The sequence below is a fragment of the Leptodactylus fuscus genome, chromosome 7, assembly GCF_031893055.1.
Source record: "Leptodactylus fuscus isolate aLepFus1 chromosome 7, aLepFus1.hap2, whole genome shotgun sequence".
Lineage (NCBI taxonomy): Eukaryota > Metazoa > Chordata > Amphibia > Anura > Leptodactylidae > Leptodactylus > Leptodactylus fuscus.
Genome location: NC_134271.1, coordinates 118,293,162 through 118,312,582, shown reverse-complemented (window position 1 = coordinate 118,312,582; position 19,421 = coordinate 118,293,162). Strand labels below are relative to the sequence as shown.

The 19,421-nt window shown below is 42.1% G+C and overlaps 1 protein-coding gene across 1 annotated transcript in view; it reads right to left on the bottom strand.

Annotated features, from left to right (window-relative positions):
• The window catches only part of CDIN1 (CDAN1 interacting nuclease 1), a 264,885-nt gene that overhangs the window by 101,266 nt on the left and 144,198 nt on the right, over positions 1-19,421 (bottom strand). Inside the window, exons 10-11 of the mRNA XM_075282935.1 lie at positions 14,535-14,600; positions 13,246-13,351 (exon numbers count right to left, since the gene is read on the bottom strand). Of these exons, the coding sequence (XP_075139036.1) occupies positions 13,246-13,351; positions 14,535-14,600 (172 nt within the window). The remainder of the gene's footprint in view (positions 1-13,245; positions 13,352-14,534; positions 14,601-19,421) is intronic.

The window sequence follows — 19,421 nt, the reverse complement described above, 5'->3', positions numbered from 1 at the left end:
ATACATGGTGTGTAGGGTTGAGCCGATCTTGAGATTTCAAGATCGATTTTAAAATCCGATTTCCGATCATTTTCCAGCCGATCTCAATCCTGATCGTGAAATTTGCTCAATCGCCTATCGGAATCCGATCTTTTCCTATCCCGATCCTCAACCCTAGTCAATGCTTCTCTATGGAAAAAGTCACTTCTAGGGTTGAGCCGATCTTGAGATAACCTCCAATCTCGATCCCGCTGGAAAAGATTGGGTCGGAATTCCAATCGCTAACGTGAAATTTACTCAATCGCCGATTGGAATCCGATCTTTTTCGATCCCGATCCCTCAACCCTAGTGGTGTGCTGATTTTCCAATAAAAGGAAATTTTCCATCCATACAAGTTGCTGGCAGACCAGATTGTATATGTCTATCTATCTATCTATCTATCTATCTATCTATCTATCTATCTATCACTATTGTAGCCAAGTGAACCAAATGGCAAGTCTAAAAGTGCCGTATATTATAAAGAATAATAGCAGTTAGCTCCTGGACCTCAAAGAAAATCTGGAACAGGGCCTCCAACCTACTATGTGAGATTTAATATACTGGTGTCTTCTTTTTTCGCACAGGGACCCTTGATGCTCAAACATGGACCCTGATGCAACTACTACCTCGTCACCCCCTGTAGCTATGCCCTCAATCTTATGTCAAGTATATAAGAAACATACAACTTTTGCACCCTAAAATGTAAAGAATAGGAAGAGGAGAATATCTCCATTGAGAACACAAGGACTGGTCTTCTTGACATCCAATAGCCTGATCCTTCTTTTCCCCTCTAACATCTGCCATTGGAACATTCCCAAACACATTACATAATGGATGGGATCAACTAACAGTAATCTTAAGTGCATGACCATGACTTATTAAACCTTACGGTATGATCTATCAATCAAGATCCAAAATCTCATGACTATATAGGGCAACATATTTATGCACATTTCTCATATACAATACAACACACATTATCAATCTACATACAGTCCCTGAAAATTTCTTGGTCAAATCAGCATTTAGCATTCAACGTAACTTAATATTTTAATATATAATCTATACCATATAGAATATAAAAGTACATCTTAACAAAACATCCATTTTTAAAGGAACGGATCAAAAGAGATCTCGGATGAGTAAGAAATGTTTCTTTAGTAGCTCGTCCGGTCAGTTCTAGAGCACACATTGGAAATGTCACTTGTAAATGCCAATTAAGAAATTACAAGGAGTTCTGAAAGGTAGGGCTTGTGGATGCTGACATTCTCCTGACGTGGAGGAGAACATCTGACCAGGGCCTTTGGCAAAATAAGGAAGGGGGGAAAAAAGAAGGAAATTTCAAGATCTGCTCTGTCAGCTCTTATCGTTTGTGAGGCGAGATGCTTGTCGAATTCGAGTTTGGTGGGGGCGACGCTGGATGTGGAGTAGAAGCCTTGCGGTAAAGCAGATAGGTGCTGAAAGCGCTGTCGGAATGGCGCGGTGCTCTTGGGTGATATAACAATATTTGAAAGAGTGAGATGGGGGGAGGATTGAGGGTTGGGTAAGGGGACATTAAACGGAGAAGGGATAAAAAAAAACAGCATTTGCATTGTCAACTGGCCTACATCTTTAGACGGCCAAGGCTGGAGACTAGATAGAATCTGACGGCTTCTCATATACTGAGCCAGTCAATGAGAGAAACACAGAGAAGGTAAATTAACCTCTTTGTGCTACCAAATACCTTACAAAAAATAACATATTTCATCCTTATTATAATAATCTCTTCAATCCTGAATGAAACTTTCCAGGAGTATTTTTCAGGCTGATGTACGGGATAAAAAAGGAACTCCAAGACAAAATAGAGATAATGAGCAAATCCCGGCAATATCTGACAATGTGCACAGAATGCAAGAATTCAGAGGAGCGCAGGGCATTTCAGCCTTTTTATTTTTATGTTTATGACACAATAAAAAAAAATTCCAGTTGTGTATAAGTTAACAGCAAAAAGCAAGCGGATTGACCCAGCTGTAGGAGATGTTAGATGTAGCCATATTTATAGGAGGTCTGGTTCCCAGCCTGGAGATACTGCTCTAACAGACATTGGAATATCCCCTTCCTAGGACTTCTGTTAAAATTACATACAGACTGTAAGCATTGAGGACTAGGCCATACTCACATGAAGACACATATAGGGAGACTTAAATTGTGGAAGCTCAAGTATCTATTCACATAGAATAAATAACCGCGTAAGTAAGGGTAGATTCACATCTGCGCCCTGGTATCCGCTTTCAGGTTTCCGTCTTCTGCCAATAGGAGACGGAAACCCGGCAAATGAATGGGTTTGAAAAGTGACTGCCCGTTTCTGTCTCCTGTCTAGTTTCTTGGGCAGAAGGCGGAAACCTGAAAGCGGAGACCGGGGCACAAATGTGAACCCCGCCCTAATAAATATGTATACAAATATATATGTGTATATGTTTGTACAGCATATATTACTGGACAGAAAAATGCTACTTCAAAGGCTGGATTCACACCAGTGCTCGCTTTCTGTTGGGGGATTCCGTACCCCATTTTGCTTTTAAAAACGCGGGCCCCCATTATAGTACATGGTCTATTTTTAAGTGGATTAGGTCTCCATTTTTCGGAAGAATGGAAACCAGATCGCAGGTGTAAACCTAGCGTAAGAAGTTCACATTTCCATCTAAGCCTCCTTTTCAGATTCCTCCATACTTTGTAAAGATAAAAATAGTGGAGCATGCAGCAATGTTTTTACAATAAAATGTAAGACACCGTTAAGAAATTTGAAGGAACCCAATTTAACTCAACTAGGTATGTTGGGCGCTGTTGGAGTGTGTCATATGACAGATCAGATATGTCGCCATTTTAGTTTTTCATCAAATTCCTTCATTTTTGCCAGAAAAAAAAATGGCACAACATGCAGCATGGTTTTATTTTCCAGCAAAACAAACGAAACCATGGTGATGATCTGTTACCAGAAATGGGGAAAAGGATAGTCACCTGATAAATCAGAAAATGTCCCTAGGGCGGTCACATGACCACCCCAGGGATATGGGTAACTATACATTTTTGATTAAGGGGCCTTATTTATTTATTTTTGCACGGACACAAAGTCCCGCATGTCCGACATTGTGTCCATGCAAAAAAAAAAAAAAGGTTTCCCGCAGAGAGGCTTCACACAGACACCGGCGGTTTGCTATAAAAACCCATTCCAATTAATGGGTTTTATAACTGACCACCAGCAAACACCTCCTTATCCAGTTTTCCCAGGAAAAAGGATGGAGACCCGGTGGGCAGACATGGGGGCAAGTGTGAACGCCCCCTAATTATGTAATTTAGAAAGTAGGACGGCGTTTAGATTAGTGAAGGGATTTCCAGGTAATGCCAGACAACCCCTTTAAAATTAGGGCGGGTTCACATCTGCACCCGGTCTCCGGTTTAGCCAATCAGGCTGGTTTACATCTTCTGCCCTGTGAAACTGGACAGGAGACGGAAACCCGGCAGTCAGCTTTCAAACCCATTCACTTCAATTAAAGGTGACCGCCCATGTGTGTCTTCTGCCTGTCCACGGGAAAACTGTTTTTTTTTTTAGCCGGACACAGAGTCAGACACGCAGGACTTTGTGTCCAGTTAAAAAAAACCCAGTTTCCCGCAGACAGGCAGAAGGCGCACACAGGAGGTCACCTTTGCAAACCCATTGAAGTGAATGGGTTTGAAAGCTGACTGCCGGGTTTCCGTCTCCTGTCCAGTTTCACTGGGGCTGAAGATGGAAACCGGCGGTATTGGCTAAACAGATGTGAACTCGCCCTCAGTTGGATTTCTCAGTTGCCACTGAGTGTTGGTCATGTAACAGATCAAACACTTAATCATTTTTGTTTTCTACTTCTATGGTGTAACAGAAAAAGAACTGATAACACAGATGTGAACTCAACCTAAGCGTCAATGTGTCTTCACCAACAAGAGTTACAAGAGTTGCCCCCCTCCAAGCTCAGGGGCAACTGGGAATTAGAGGCAGAGACTGCAGAGGGGAAAACAGTTACAAAATGCAGCACACACATAATAGAAAAGGCAATACTCCTCTAATACACACACAACATCTTAGAGAAGACCTTTCACTGCCTCCACCAACTCCGTTTGCATCTTTTAGAAAGCGTCCTCTAGCAAACCCACATACTTGGAAAAAATTTTTTTTTTCCCAAACCGTTTCTGATAAATCAATATGTGATTGGTTGGGGTGTGGCCCCGCAGAACAGCTGCCTATTCACCAAATACAAAGCACAGCGCTGCACATATAATAGGGGCTGTGTTTGGTACTGCAGTTGAGCCCCATTTAGTTGAATGGGACTGAACTGCTGCTATAGCAATATGATTAATGATGGCGACGTTACCAGCACAGTGCCTGTGAGAACCACAACCTCTTCAAACAGCTGACTGGCAGGGGTCCTGGACCCCTTCAAGGATAGGTCATCAATATAGAAGTCCCAGAAGACCCCTTTAAAGGTGAATACATATTAGCAAAAGATACCTATACTCTGAAACATACAGTACACACACTGTGGAGACAGAAACACAAGTCAGTGCTTTCAGAAGTTCAAAGTTTCCCAATTTTTAGTAGTTACCAAAGTCATCCAAACTATCCATTTCAAGAAATGCAAGACCCCCGTAGCTGAATTCTTGAGGCACCTCTCCATTCCTTGCTATATTGAGTCACCCCTTTCTGTAGTCACAAGTTCATTAACAAAGGTCTGTTCTTCCCGATGAATATTCATTGTGCCAGGGCTGCAGACAGGCTGCGTACACAATCCTCCAGTGCAGTCAGGGTCAGAACTGCAGAGCGTGGCAGGCTGGCATCACAACATGTCAACCAGCTGACGTACTGTGACATGAAGGCTGACCTTTGGTGGCCTAGCCTTGGCTGCCTGTGGAGAAGTGGAAACTGCCTGTGCATGACCGGCTCTTCCTGCTCTATACCTGACAGATTCCTGGATAGCTAACCTCGCAAAAGCATTTTTAGGTGAAAAACTGAATAAAGACAGTTCTGTGCACTTTACCAGGAACCACATCCCTTGTCGCCGACCCATGTGTGTCACTACGTGCTGTTTACCTCCGATACTATGCAGAGATCTAATAGCATTTATGTCGTATGTTTTCTTTACTGCCGAAATTTGCCATTATCAGCAATGTTATGAGTTTTCTGATAAAATCAGCAAACAATATATGGGCGATGCAAAGAAAATAAAGCCTAAGAAAGGTTACACTGTGATATGCAAACGTTACCAGATGTGCGTCATATTCACAAACATGACGCCCGAGACTTGTGTTCAGTAGAACATGCATGTTAAAGGGGGTTTCCGATCTTAGGTTAATAACTGAATCAATGAAATTACACTGGACTGAACTGCGCATGGCCAGGTAATACAAAGCAACCCTGCATCGGTGACACTTGGAAGCGGCAGAAGGAAGTCAATGGAGAGGTTTTGAAGGATGGACTAAGGGACTCTTCAGAACTGTTGCACCGCCCTCATGACTCTTCACTCATGCGCTACATTGCAAATAGACAATGGGGGTACCTTTTTTCTTTTTGCATATGCACTTTTTACACCTCACCCTTCTGTTCACTTATTTTATGAAAAAGGGTCAATTGCTTCATAAATCGTGTGCAAAATTAAAATTAACTTCATGGATGTTATTCCAAAGTTGACTTTTTTCTTTATTAATAAGAATAATTATGATTATTATTATTCCCATGTACCAAGTTGCAGCTGAGGCCGGATTCACACCTGCACCTAGTCTTGGTTCAGGGATTCCATCCCCAAATCCACTTGAGAAATTGTAAGTCCTGTAAGCAGGGTTTTTTTCCCCTGCATTTTTTCAGATGGAAACACGGCAGACCCTATTATAGTCTATGGGGTCCGCGGCTTTCCACAGGTAACCACTTTTTAAGCAAATCGGGAGGGAGCCTCGCGCCGTGGCTGAGTCAGCCGTGGAATCCATCCAAGATAGGGCAACTGGCTCCTTTTTTCCCACTACTAGCTAGCAGGAAAAAAAAGCGAGTGGCTCCCATTGACGTCAATGGGAACCGTTTTTGGAGCTGGATTTTGAGGCGGATTCCACCACAAAATCCACTCGAAAAAACTGTGTGAACATAACCTGACATAACAATTTTTTATAAAAAGGGGCACAACTCATAAATGAATAATAAAATGTTACTACAGATAAACTGCACTCACTTTCCCGGACCAAAAAAGCTAAGTGATAAGGCTTGTGTACCATCTTGCGCACACAGCACAGCATAAAACTCAGTCCCCATAGATTTCAGACATCACATATCTGGCATAAATGATGATAAATTTGATCCATGCTCTGCCCCTCGCCACACAATGATAGGGAAGGGCTGTGCAAAATTGTAAAAAAATTGCAATTTTTTTTTTTTTTTTTGTACAGAATGCTGACTTGCACAAATAAATTACAACTTTTTATGCCTTTATACCAGAAAACTGGTGTACAAGACATGATAAATCTGCTCCATTGTTTCTACCGGTCATCCCAATAGGTGCAACACATCTCCTGAGACATCACATTTTGCTCCAAACCTGAAAACATAATAAATAGAGATGAGCGAACACTAAAATGTTCGAGGTTCGAAATTCGATTCGAACAGCCGCTCACTGTTCGAGTGTTCGAACGGGTTTCGAACCCCATTATAGTCTATAGGGAACATATACTCGTTAAGGGGGAAACCCAAATCCGTGTCTGGAGGGTCACCAAGTCCACTATGACACCCCAGGAAATGATACCAACACCCTGGAATGACACTGGGACAGCAGGGGAAGCATGTCTGGTGGCATAAGTCACTTTATTTCATGGAAATCCCTGTCAGCTTGCAATTTTCGCAAGCTAACTTTTCCCCATAGGAATGCATTGGACAGCGCTGATTGGCCAGAGTACGGAATTCGACCAAACAGCGCTGGCTCTGCTGGAGGAGGAGGAGTCTAAGATCGCTCCACACCAGTCTCCATTCAGGTCCGACCTTAGACCGCCTCCTCCGGCAGAGCCAGCGCTGATTGGCCGAAGGCTGGCCAATGCATTCCTATGGGTATGCAGAGACTTAGCAGTGCTGAGCCAGTTCTGCTCAACTACACCGTATGCCGGTCAGCCCATCTGATATAGCAGAGCCGAGTGTGCACACTCGGTTCTGCTACATCAGATATAGCAGAGCCGAGGGTGCACTAGAACCCTTATGCACACTCGGCTCTGCTACATCAGATGTAGCAGAGTCGAGGGTGCACTGGAACCCCTGTGCAAACTCAGCTCACGCTAATAGAATGCATTGGCCAGCGCTGATTGGCCAATGCATTCTATTAGCCCGATGAAGTAGAGCTGAATGTGTGTGCTTAGCTCAACTACACCACCGGAGTAAGGGTTCTAGTGCACCCTTGGCTCTGCTACATCTGGGAAAAAGTTTATGTCACAAAAATCACAATTACACACCTGATAGAGCCCCAAAAAGTTATTTTTAATAACATTCCTACCTAAATAAAGGTTATCCCTAGCTATCCCTGCCTGTACAGCTATCCCTGTCTCTTAGTCACAAAGTTCACATTCTCATATGACCCGGATTTGAAATCCACTATTCGTCTAAAATGGAGGTCACCTGATTTCGGCAGCCAATGACTTTTTCCGATTTTTTTCGATGCCTCCGGTGTCGTAGTTCCTGTCCCACCTCCCCTGCACTGTTATTGGTGCAAAAAAAGCGCCAGGGAAGGTGGGAGGGGAATAAAAAAAATTTTGGAGTTTGCCACGTGATGTTTGATTCGAATCGAACACATCGAACAGCCTGATATCCGATCGAACATGTGTTCGATAGAACACTGTTCGCTCATCTCTAATAATAAATTAAATGACTTTCTATGATATTGGTCAGAGTGTCCATCAGAAGTCACGGACTAACATGAAAGACTGAAATCTAGGATCAGATTAAGATAAGGGCTATAAAAATACAAAAAAAATTTAAAAATTGATGAACTGTATGAATAAAAATATAACTTACCGTATTTTTCGGACTATAAGACACACTTAGGTTTAAGAGGAGGAAAATAGGGGAAAAATTTTTTAAAGCAAAAAAATGGTAAAATATTTAATATATGGGAGTTGTAGTTTTGCAACAGCTGCAAGGCCACATTGACAGGTGACCCTGCAGCTGCACGGAGATCTATAGAGCGTTTTTTTTTTTTTTGCAGGGCCAGATGTACTTTTTAGTTATACCATTTTGGAGAATGTCTATTGCTTAGATCACCTTATATTTAAATCAGAGGCAAAACAGTGAAATAAAAAACAGGGCGGTTTGAAAAATATCAGTAGAGCGGGCATTTTCGGACACAGGAAAAGGTATGGGGGTGTATTCTACACTTTGGGGGGAAGGGGGGTTAAATTTTAATGCCCGCAATTAGAATGCATTAGAATGCATCCGGCATCCATAATTGCGGGCATTAGCTTTCGGCCTCCACGTATAGCGGAGACCCGGTTGCTATGGCGGCCGCTCTGCAGCAGAGCGGCTGCCATTATTCTGACAGACCCGGCATCCTGGCAATAGAACAGTGGATGCCGGGAAAGGGGTTTTAGACGCCGGCACAGGTGCCGGGGCCTGCAGCATTGCCACGCTCCTGTCGCTGCAGGAAGCCAGCAGCGGCAGGAATATGGCGATCTCCACATTCGGACTATAAGACGCACCCTCATTTTCCCCCCAGATTTTTTGGGGAAAAAGTGCGTCTCATAGTCCGAAAAATACGGCAATATATTCCATTAGAAAAAATAGTTAGAGGCAATTCTTCATATGAAAATCACGTTTTTAAAGTAATGCCACTATGGAATCCTACTAACATTAAAAATGTGAAAGTTTGTGTGTTTGGATGTTTGTTCCTCAATCGCACAAAAATGGCTGAACGGATTTGCCTGAAATTTGGCACATACATAGATACCTCGATTAAAACATAGGCTACTTATTATCCCGATAAATGACATGACTGCACAACCGCGATAAACAAATTTATGTTGAGACTACACTAAAGGACCCTTGATGACGTCATCACAGGTCCTTGAGCCCTTCTCGGATAGGATCACGCTATTGTGACTGAGGGACTGAGAGAAGGAGAAGATGTAGGGGAGAATGAACAGGATGCAACAAGGGGCGGTGAGCAGGGGAATTATGCTGGCTAAAGGCTATTCCATCGTGGCATTACTTAAAAACGTGATTTTCAAATGACAGACTCCACGTAAAATGACCAGAATAGAATACTATATGAGCATGTAGTCATGGATCAATCCATCCATATAATAACCCTGAGAAGCATAGGTGAAAGTAATTCTAGCTGTAATGATTCCTTGCCAATAGAGCTGACCCATGACTTGGTAACAGATAAGATATCCATTTCCCAATGTCGATCTTTTACTCCCTGGTGGTGTCCCCGATATGTATAACACAGGTCAACAGCATTTTTGGGGCCAAAGATATTTCAATGAATTTAGGGTAACTTTGGGGTGCTGATTCTGAATATGTCATCAGTTTTGCCAGATTGGCTCAAGTTTTTGAGATTTGAGATTCCATGTTAGGATACTCCCATTTTCGTTTCTTATGCTTATTGAATCCTTGCACTTGCACTGCACAGAAATAACAGTCATCATGATGATTTTTTTGCTCTCTCCACACCATTGGAACACCGAATTTGAAGCTTTTTCTTTGTCCTTTGCTCCATTTTCGTAATAATTCGATACATGCTTTGCACACTATGTGTGGTGCCCAAGACTTTACTTGGTCCCCAAGCATAACCTCAAAATAGGCGAAATACACTTTTTTTTATGAAGTCTGTTATGTTTCTTCTATGTTTTTGCAGTGTATATTCACCACAAATGTAACAGAATGAGTCTGGATCGTTAAGACAACTTCTTCTTCATGAGTTCATGATTTTCATTGGAAAACAGACAACAACATAAAGTTAGTGCAAAAATCAAGCTATGAACAAACTTTTAGAACACTAATTAACAAAAAACTATATTGAGAACTGCTCAGTTCAAGTACTAATCCAAAGAAATTAATGAGATGATGCGTCGCATTTACCAACAAGTGCTATAAATAAGATACCAAAAATCTCAAAAACTTGAGCCAATCTGGCAAAACTGATAGCATATTCAGAATCAGCACCCCAAAAATACCCCAAATTCATTAAAATATTTTGGACACCAGTAAATTTTTTTTTTTTTTTGTTGACCTGTGGAATCCATTCTTTTTCACTTAATGACTTCCTGGAGACCATGTGATAAACTTCGGTTTATACATAACCAATCAGAAGAAGCAGAGAAGCAGTATGAATATTGGGGGTGACCTTTACCCTCCATACCTTCTTCTCATCACACAGTTTTGAAAGGAACTCGGCAGGGAGGTTGTTCCCGCCATCTTGTAGAACTAAGCCCAGATCTTCTGTGGATGTAGGCTTACCCCAATCCTTCTGTCTCTTCATGTAATCCTAGACAGACTGGATGACGCCGAGATCAGGACTCTGAGGGAGCCATATCATCACTTCCAGGACAAATATTGATGTGATTGAGGCTAAGTCCACACTGAGTTTTTTGGTCAGGGTTTTGGCAGAAATCCGCCTCCAAACCCTGAACCAAAAACGCCTCACCATTCAAAGTATACAAAACGCTTCTGAGTCTTTTCCGCCTGCGTTTTTTTCCGCTAGCGGCAAAAAAGAAGCGAGATGTCCATTCTTTTTGAAGCCGTGAGCGTTTTCAATGCAAGTCAATGTTAGCCGGTTTTTCCTGCTCGCTTTTTTTTGGTCAAAAACCTGAAGCGGAACCTGAAGTGTTTTTGGAAAAAACCTGATCAGGAAACGCCAGGCGTTTTTTTAAAATATAATTCATGACCACATCCCAAGAGACAACGGATCAGGAAACTCCTCGAAAAACTCTTCAGGAAACGCTTCAAATGACAAAAAACGCCTCAGGAAATGTCTCACGTGACCTGACCAAAAAACTCTGTGTGAACTTACCCTAAGATTTCTCTTTTCTTCGTTCACTTAGTTTAATTGTGTCAATTAACAAAACACAATTAACACTTCTATTTCTGAAAGCATTTTTACTTTGCAGCTTCTTTTCCACGCCCGTCTAAAGCTTTTGCACAAGACTGTATATGTGCCCTTTTTGCTTGCACTATGTACCCTATACATCACTGGAGCATTCGGATATTACCAAGCTACTATTACAAGTATATAGTATACAGGTATCTTAATAATAAGACTTCATTAACACGTACTATAAAAATACAATCCACCACAAACACTACAATTCGGTTTTGCGTAGTTCATACTTTGTGGATGTAGAAAACTTCCAATTTTGTAAACCTGAGAGATGTTAAGCTGTAAAAATAAGTAGTTGGAGAAAGAAAACAAATGGGTAAATGATGGAGGCAGACACATGGGTCAGCCGCACTTCAAGTGCCTGTGCTTGCCTGGAGAGGCCACAGCGCGGCCTTCATGATACTCCAGTGCCCAGTCTCTCATCAGCAGGGCAATGAAAATGCTTGAGTGCTCTTAATTACTGCAAATGAAGTGTTCCTTATGGTGAGGAGCCGAGACATTACCAGGGAGCGATAACAGCATCGGCTTCTTAATAGCAAAACAGTTACAGTGTTGGCAGAAGTCCTGGCGGACTGGGGACTCATGTCAAGATGGCAACTTGATTTCAAAAACATTCTTAAGGAATGAAGAGATTTCTTACAAATATAATAATAATAATAATAATAATAATAATAATAATAATAATAATAATAATAAAATAGATTTATGCAGAATCTGCAGATATATTGTAAAAGTCTTAAAACAATATGGAAAGTAGTCTTTCAGATAATTAAGAAAAGCAAGACTAGAACAAGGCCAGATAGTGACATATCAGTGACATATATTTTTTTAGAGGGATGCAATAAGATTATGAACAACACCCTAATGTTGTAAGGGCGACATGGTTATCTTAAAGACGCCCTTTCACCACCTTAACCAAATTCAGGTCTTTGCATCATATAATAGATGTTACTCCACGGATTCTGGCACAATTGGAATTTTTTTTTCTCTAGCCTCAATCATTCCCAAGTAATATATGCCTTTAAGTTTTGGTGCCTGGCATACAATTTAGGCTCTGCACTGTCAGGAGGGTTGTGCTAGGCAAGAGCAGACAAGGTTGTGATTCTAAGTTCTGACACTGTTCATCTCTGATTGAAGTTCTGACTCACAGCCCCCCTACTCACTTCTGTCTGACACTGCCCACCTGACACTACAGAACCAAAATAGCCAATAAGGCACTAAAACTAACTGCACTGATTGCTCAAGTATGTTGGGGGCGACAGAAAAAAACTCCGGCACCTATTAAAGGATGCAAAGAATAAAGACAACCCCTTTCAAAATGTAACGTCAGGTTATTACTAGGGTCCAGGCAGGAATATTACCTGTAGTAGCCACAGTCAGATATATGTAATAGTACATGGCAGTGACTCAGATGAATGGCTGTCTGAAAGAGTGGCTCTCTGTCTTGGCTGATAGAGGAAGTTTCTCAAGTGGAGGGGCTTGCCTCTATGACATCTCTATATCTTGATAAGACAACATGGACCTAGGCTTGTGTTCAGGATGCAACCCCTTTAAGTCAAAGAATGAAATTATATATTATATATATAATCGTCTATGTAAGTGCATATGAAGGTACCTTACTTCAGAACACAAGCTAAGACTGACTGGCTGCTGGCTTACATCATACATGATGTAGAAAACAACACTCAGATTTTCCATGTGATAAAGTGAGCTACTATGACGTGGTGTGATGGATAATTTTAGAACCTATCAGTATTTCATACCCTCATTAGATCTGTCAGAAGTGACATGCTACACCCAGATGTTTAACTCAAGACGTTTCTATACATCCTCCCTATGTTCACCTATTTTACTACATATCACGTAGGGCAACGTGTCATATAAACATATGGCCAGTCTGGAAATACATGATACTTGTGAGAGTGTCCTGGACGTCCCCAACAGCCAAGCGTGGATGTATATCGATGGGTTGCAAGTAATGGCTGTTGGCGAATAAGCATTTGGCCAACAGCTACATACTGTAAGCTACTGTAAGGTGTATGGACATTGTGATACCAGGAACGATAAAGGTCATATAGACCTGTGCAGGACGGCTCACCTGTTCCAGTAGCTCCAGAACTGGTCCTGTAGATAAGCACGATGACTCAGCTCATCTCCAAATGACGCTTTGCTTTCAATCCAATGGATAACATGTCCTTCCACAGCTGAGAAACAAACAATAAAACATTAGAACAACTTTAATAAAGAAGCAGGTTACAATGGCTAAACTTAATGCAGATTAGTATTTCAAGGGCAACGACTACCTTATACCTATACTAAAGCAGGTATATTATAGAAGGGAATGGATGCTACAAAGTCAGACTCTATTGGTCTAAAAAAATACTGCCAAAACATTTCACTATCTTCCATCATAGTGGTAACACAGTGATAGTATAACAGTCTAGTAATGTTATAGTAAGTATAGGAGGCGCTCTGCAACAAGTCATCAAGAAATAAGTGACATGCCTCTTATTTTTGTAGATGAAATTTACGCATGGGGTTGTGGAAAGCCATTTAATAAGCCAAGGGAGAGTATCACGTGAAGCTTTCGTGCCAAAATCTTTGTGACATTTCATAGTGTAAACATAGCCCTAGAAGTCTCTGGTAAAGGATTGTGTCCTCCATGTCTGAAAAGGAGATGACCTGAGAACTTCACAGGGTACGGACCCAGATTAGTATAAGTTATTAAAGGGAATTTCCAAGACGAAGATATTGATGACCTATCCTTAGTGCAGGTCGTCAATATCACATTGGTGCAGGTCCTAGGTGTTGACCCCCAATGATCAGATATTGTTGATCTAAGCAAAGGTCATCACTATTTAAACCCTGGAAAACCTTAAAGTTTTGTCATTTTCAGCCTAAGCCACAAGATGCTTGCATCCTCTGCACAACAAAAACATTTGCAAGATGGCTGATCTAGTCAGAACAGTGCACCGCACTAGTAGGCCCGATTCACATCTGTGTTCGGGCCATTCCATTCTCCTATCTGCACGAAATATCCGGAGAGAAGTCCTGCAAGCAGCACTTTTCTCTCTGCATTTTTCGTGAAGTAACCACACAGACCCCTTCATAGTCTATGGCGTCCATGGGTTTCTTAGTCTCAGTGCATACAGAGTTTTTTGGCGCTGATTTTGACATTGAATCTGCCTCAAAATTAGCCTCCCAATAGAATTCTATTAGGAGACATTTTTTTTGGAGTCTGATTTTGAGGCGGATTCAGCATCAAAATCAGTGGCAAAAAAACTCTGTGTGCAATAACCGTTAAGGTAACCGTTTTTTTTATTCGGATTAGGTTTCCATTTGGGGGAGGTCCCAGATGTGAACAGGGCTATACTATGTCAGACTCACCTACTGGCACCTCCAGAATGAAGTCGGGAGTTTTATCATAGCCCTTCAGACGCAGCTGGTCTTCATCTACAAAGAAGGCAAAGACCTGTAAGTTACAGGGAAAAAAACACTTCCAAAATATTTTATTCATCCTATGGTATTACTACGTTACCATAAGGTCATTAATATGATAAAATATGGCACAGTGAGAGTTTACGCAGGAGAAAGTGTAAAAGATGCAAATGAAATACACAACGTAAAAAAAAAAAATACCCCCCCCCCAAATTATGGTTTTCCTTCACATACATTTGGGCCTATTTCATAGCAAGCTAACACATTTTTGGAGTGTGGGATGAAACTCAGACATACACAGGGGAGATAAAGGGGAGATAAAGGGGACTTAAAGGTGACAGGGGACTTAAAGGGATTTGCCAGGCTTATTAACTGATAGTAAGAAAGCATTTTTAGGCTGAGACCCCATGTTGTGAATAGGCAGCTTTTTTTGTTGCAGATCTTGCTGCTTTTTTGAGAGCCAAAACCAGGAGTGGATTGAGTAGAAGGCAGACGTATAAGAGCTTCCTTGCTATTTCCCATTGCTTTTTGTAGCCATTCTTGGCTTTGGCTCAAAAAACCACAGCAAAACCTGCAACAAAAAAAGCTGCTTTTCCGTGGCAGCCTTAGGCTGGTATTACACGACCGTATTGAATGTACGGTCCGCAAGTTGCCGATCAGTAACACTAGTTGCTGATCGGCAACATAGACTCCGCAGACGTTCGTATCCTGCCGCACTCGCCCATAAAGTTCTATGGGCTAGTCCGAGCAGTGCCGCAATTAACGGTCATTACGGACATGTATAAATTGTGGACCACGATTGCGACCCAGCCACACCACGGATAAAATAGACGATGGTGTAAGAGGCTGCATTGAATATAATGTGTCCGCAATTGAAAACCCTCAATTGCGGACTTACATTATGGCCGTGTAACACCAGCCTTAGGCAGATCTACCAGAAAAAATTGTGTGAACATCCCAAAAAAAGGGTGCCTAAAGGTATTTAAAAAAAGTGGACAACTCAAGGAATAATCTTAGTACAAATTCTTGACTCAAACAATCCAAAATAGCTATATCTAAATGTGTTATTTTTTTTTTAGGTCAATCCAATGGTGTCCCCCCTAAAGAGAAGAGCTGCATTCCTAATTTTATCCACATGTATTATGTAGTAAACCACCCACTTGCTACATAGCAGTTCCTCCAGTGTTTGTCTATGACAAGGTTAATCATACAGCGTGCAGTGTTATCTTTCCCTTACTGGGCGCCATAGCATGATCAGAAGAGCCCCCTACCCCAGTATGTCATTACATATTGCCCTTGACTTCTGAAACCCTGGAGTACGATCTAGCATTTTGTAGAGCCCCATTACGGCCTTGCTTCATGTCTCCATCCATCCTTAACTAATGACCTGGATATGTAAGAGGGAAGGCTGTGTGGTCCTGTCCTAACACCTGCTGGGCTGCTGACACTGCCTTCCCACTGCTCTTTCTGCTTCACCTTTGATTAGAATTAATGATGGTTCCCAGAGGTTGTGCGCTCGCTTCCCATCCATCTATCAGCTTGGGACAAGGATTTCACAGAGACCATTTGCTAACTTCTCTTGTGTTAATGCACCGCGCACACTACAAACCATCCGAGGTAAAGGGCAAACACAGCAAAAAAGCATCAATACTTACATCCAGGAAATACAGTGGCAAAATTTTGTAAAAGAAAAAAAAAATTACCAAAAAAAATACGTTAAAATGCCCGTAATTTCCTAAAGAATACACTGCAAATCCATGATGTTAGAGGGTCCTAATGATATGAACACAAGTGAGCCAAGTCTCTAAATGGGCGTGCCTTTCTGATATTGATGGGGAACAGTCAACCAGTCAATTAGGGAGGGTTCACATTTCGGTTACAAATTTTGTTTGTTCTGTTACTGGACCAAAAGAAAGGAAGGCGCGCTGTTTTGGATCGATGGACACCCACAGCTCTTGATGGATTTCACTGACTTATAATAAGGTCAAACGGATTCCATTATAGTGTGCAACATTTTACCAAATGTGATGGAATCTGCAATGGATGTGAACAGAGCCGGATAAGGATTAAGGATAAGGCCAGTTTGTGTCTTTTTTAGTGTGAAGTCTGAGGACCACATATTGATGGATCCAAATAAGAAATGCTCTTATGTCAGTGCAAAAAAAAGAAAAATGAAGTGTGCATGGCGTCACCAATATCAATGGGTCCAGTTGCATTACGAGTCTAGTCCTTCAGCCTTGGCCTGCATGACGGCCAGCAAACTCACAATATTTGGTCATCTGAACAAGGTGCAATCACGTATAAAAAATTTTTTAAAAATTATTATTATTATACAGTACTTTGTGTAACAATTTTGCTGGAATAGAATTCGTTTTTCATAGGATGCAAATATCCCAGTTAAATCCAACCGTGCACAAACACAAGGAACAAGTGGCAATAGTAATCCTACGGGGCGAGAAAGTCCTATTCCTGGAACAAAGAAGTCAAGCTGTTCCAATGGCATACAGCCCATTTAAGTAGTCGTAGGCTGGTTGCAGAAGACCATGCTGCAATCGGCTTGCCGTGAATTAAAAGCATGGACAGCGTTTCCATGGCTCCTTTCATTAAATGAACAGGAACCACAGAAGCATGGGCCGCAAAATAGGAAAGGAATAGGACCTGTCCTATCTGATGCGGCCCGGACCGAAATCATGGTCGTGTGTACAGGCCCATAGAAAAGAATGGGTCCATGAAATACACCGATAGCACACTGACCCACACCACGGTCATCTGCAAGGGGCCTTAGGAAAAAGGCCCCAAGTAGTGGAAACGCAGAGTTTTTGGCTGCTGAGAAAATGCAGCAGAAAAAATGGTGCAGTTTATAGTAACAGCAATGTGAATGAGATTTTGGTTAACCTCGTATAAAATAATTTTTGGGTTTTTTTCTTAAATGAAGCATAGTAATTGTGTTTGGAGTGTTTTCCCTATAGAGTTAATAGGGGAAGAAAAAACGGAAAGAGGTAAATGCAGCAAACCTCCCCCCCCCCCCAAAAAAAACAAAACAAAACAAAACCCAACACTGCAGAAGATAACGCAACTTTTTTTCTGCAAGTTTTCATTTTAAGTGGCATTTTTCTATATGAGGCTCCCAGCATCTTCAGAAGTAAATATTACTAGGAGATGAGTCCTACAGATGAGCGAACAGTATTCAAAACATCCGTTTCGAATAGCACGCTCCCATAGAAATGAATGGAAGCAGTCGGCACGCACACTTTGCCGGCGGCCGACCGCTTAACCCCCCACGTGCCAGCTACGTCCATTCATTTCTATGGGAGTGTGCGATTCGAAACGGCTGTTTCGAATAGTGTTCGCTCATCTCTAGCAGATGACTAACTGAAGGAACTTTAATTTTACGGGAAACGTTCATTAACCAGGTAGGTAAAAGCAACAAAGACTTGCAGAAGTGCTGACGAACCGGGCAGACGCAGGAAGGATTTCACATCTGGCATTTCCCGGTATGCGCCTCTGGTGTCACATGACTAAGACGAAGGCTCTTATCTCATGATAGGGTAAGTAATACTTCAGCACACACTAAAGCATTCCCCTCCAGCTACTTATAGTATAAAATATTAATTACACGCAGCAAGGGTGTGCTGTTTATACAACGTATTAGATAACAGAGTTCCTGCTCGGCCTTAAATCAATAAGTCTGTGTAGCATCAATCATCTCGGACTTTCTACTTTGTAATATTTAGGCAGAGGAATGACCATTTCCCCTCATTCATAAACCTTACCTACAATACCAGAGACAGCAGCGATGCCGTTAGTGGACAGCCTGATGGAGGAGGACATCCATCTACATCACCCTGCCAATTCACAGATCATAAACTACAACACATTCATGTCCAAGACCACGTGGACCAGATTGTTGCCTTTGCCGAAAAGTCTCTAGAACTTGTGCTGTCCTCTTTTGTCAAATGCAATGATTTGCTGGTTCAGCTATTGCAGTGGTGGGCACCTTGCTCCCCACCAATGGTCCTTCTTCATTATCTTGCCATCTTCTGGCCTCTTAAAAGACTAGTGCAAACTTATTGCAGACTTTAGCCTTTGTCTGCCAGCACCAAGTTTCTTAAATGTCCTTCCCTCCACTCAATGCTTGGACAATAAGGTCCTTTGGGTTCCTGCAGTCTGCAAAGGTGTTTTGGTTTTGTTCTATTTGGCATTGACCCAGCTTGTATAGTATTTTCTTGCATGCTGGCGTATTGTTTACAGTTGAACCTGGAATGCCCTCAACCTTAGCCCTGTTCAATTATGACTCCGGTCCATTGCCCTAGTCCCCCCACCACCACCTCAATGCTTACAGTCCACCTATGTGCCATTCGTGGCTAATGGGGATTATTTCAGGGGTGTAATGACATGAGGATCCATTGAGGGAGTTAAGGGTGAAAAAACTTACCAGCCCCTATTTTAGGTAGTCCTCGGGTTACAACGGTCAGGGGTTACGACGTTTCGTGGTTACGACTAGAGATGAGCTAAAAAGTAAAGCTCCCTCGTAACAGAAAGCTGTCAGCTCTCCCGACTAGTAAGGACAAGCCTGCGGCAAATCAATGCTGGTTTTGCAGCAGGTTCATCCTTGCTAGTCAAGAGAGCTGGCAGCTTGCTGTTACGAGGGAGCAGACTTTTTCTGATAGGAATGAATTGACCAGCATTGATTGGCCAGTGTACAGCACTCGGCCAATAAATGCTAGTTCTATCGGAGGCTTGTCTGTGAGGAGGCGGAGTCTAAGATTGGACCACAGCAGTCTCCATTGTGGTCTGATATTAGACTCCGCCTCCTGGCCAGCGTTGATTGGCCGA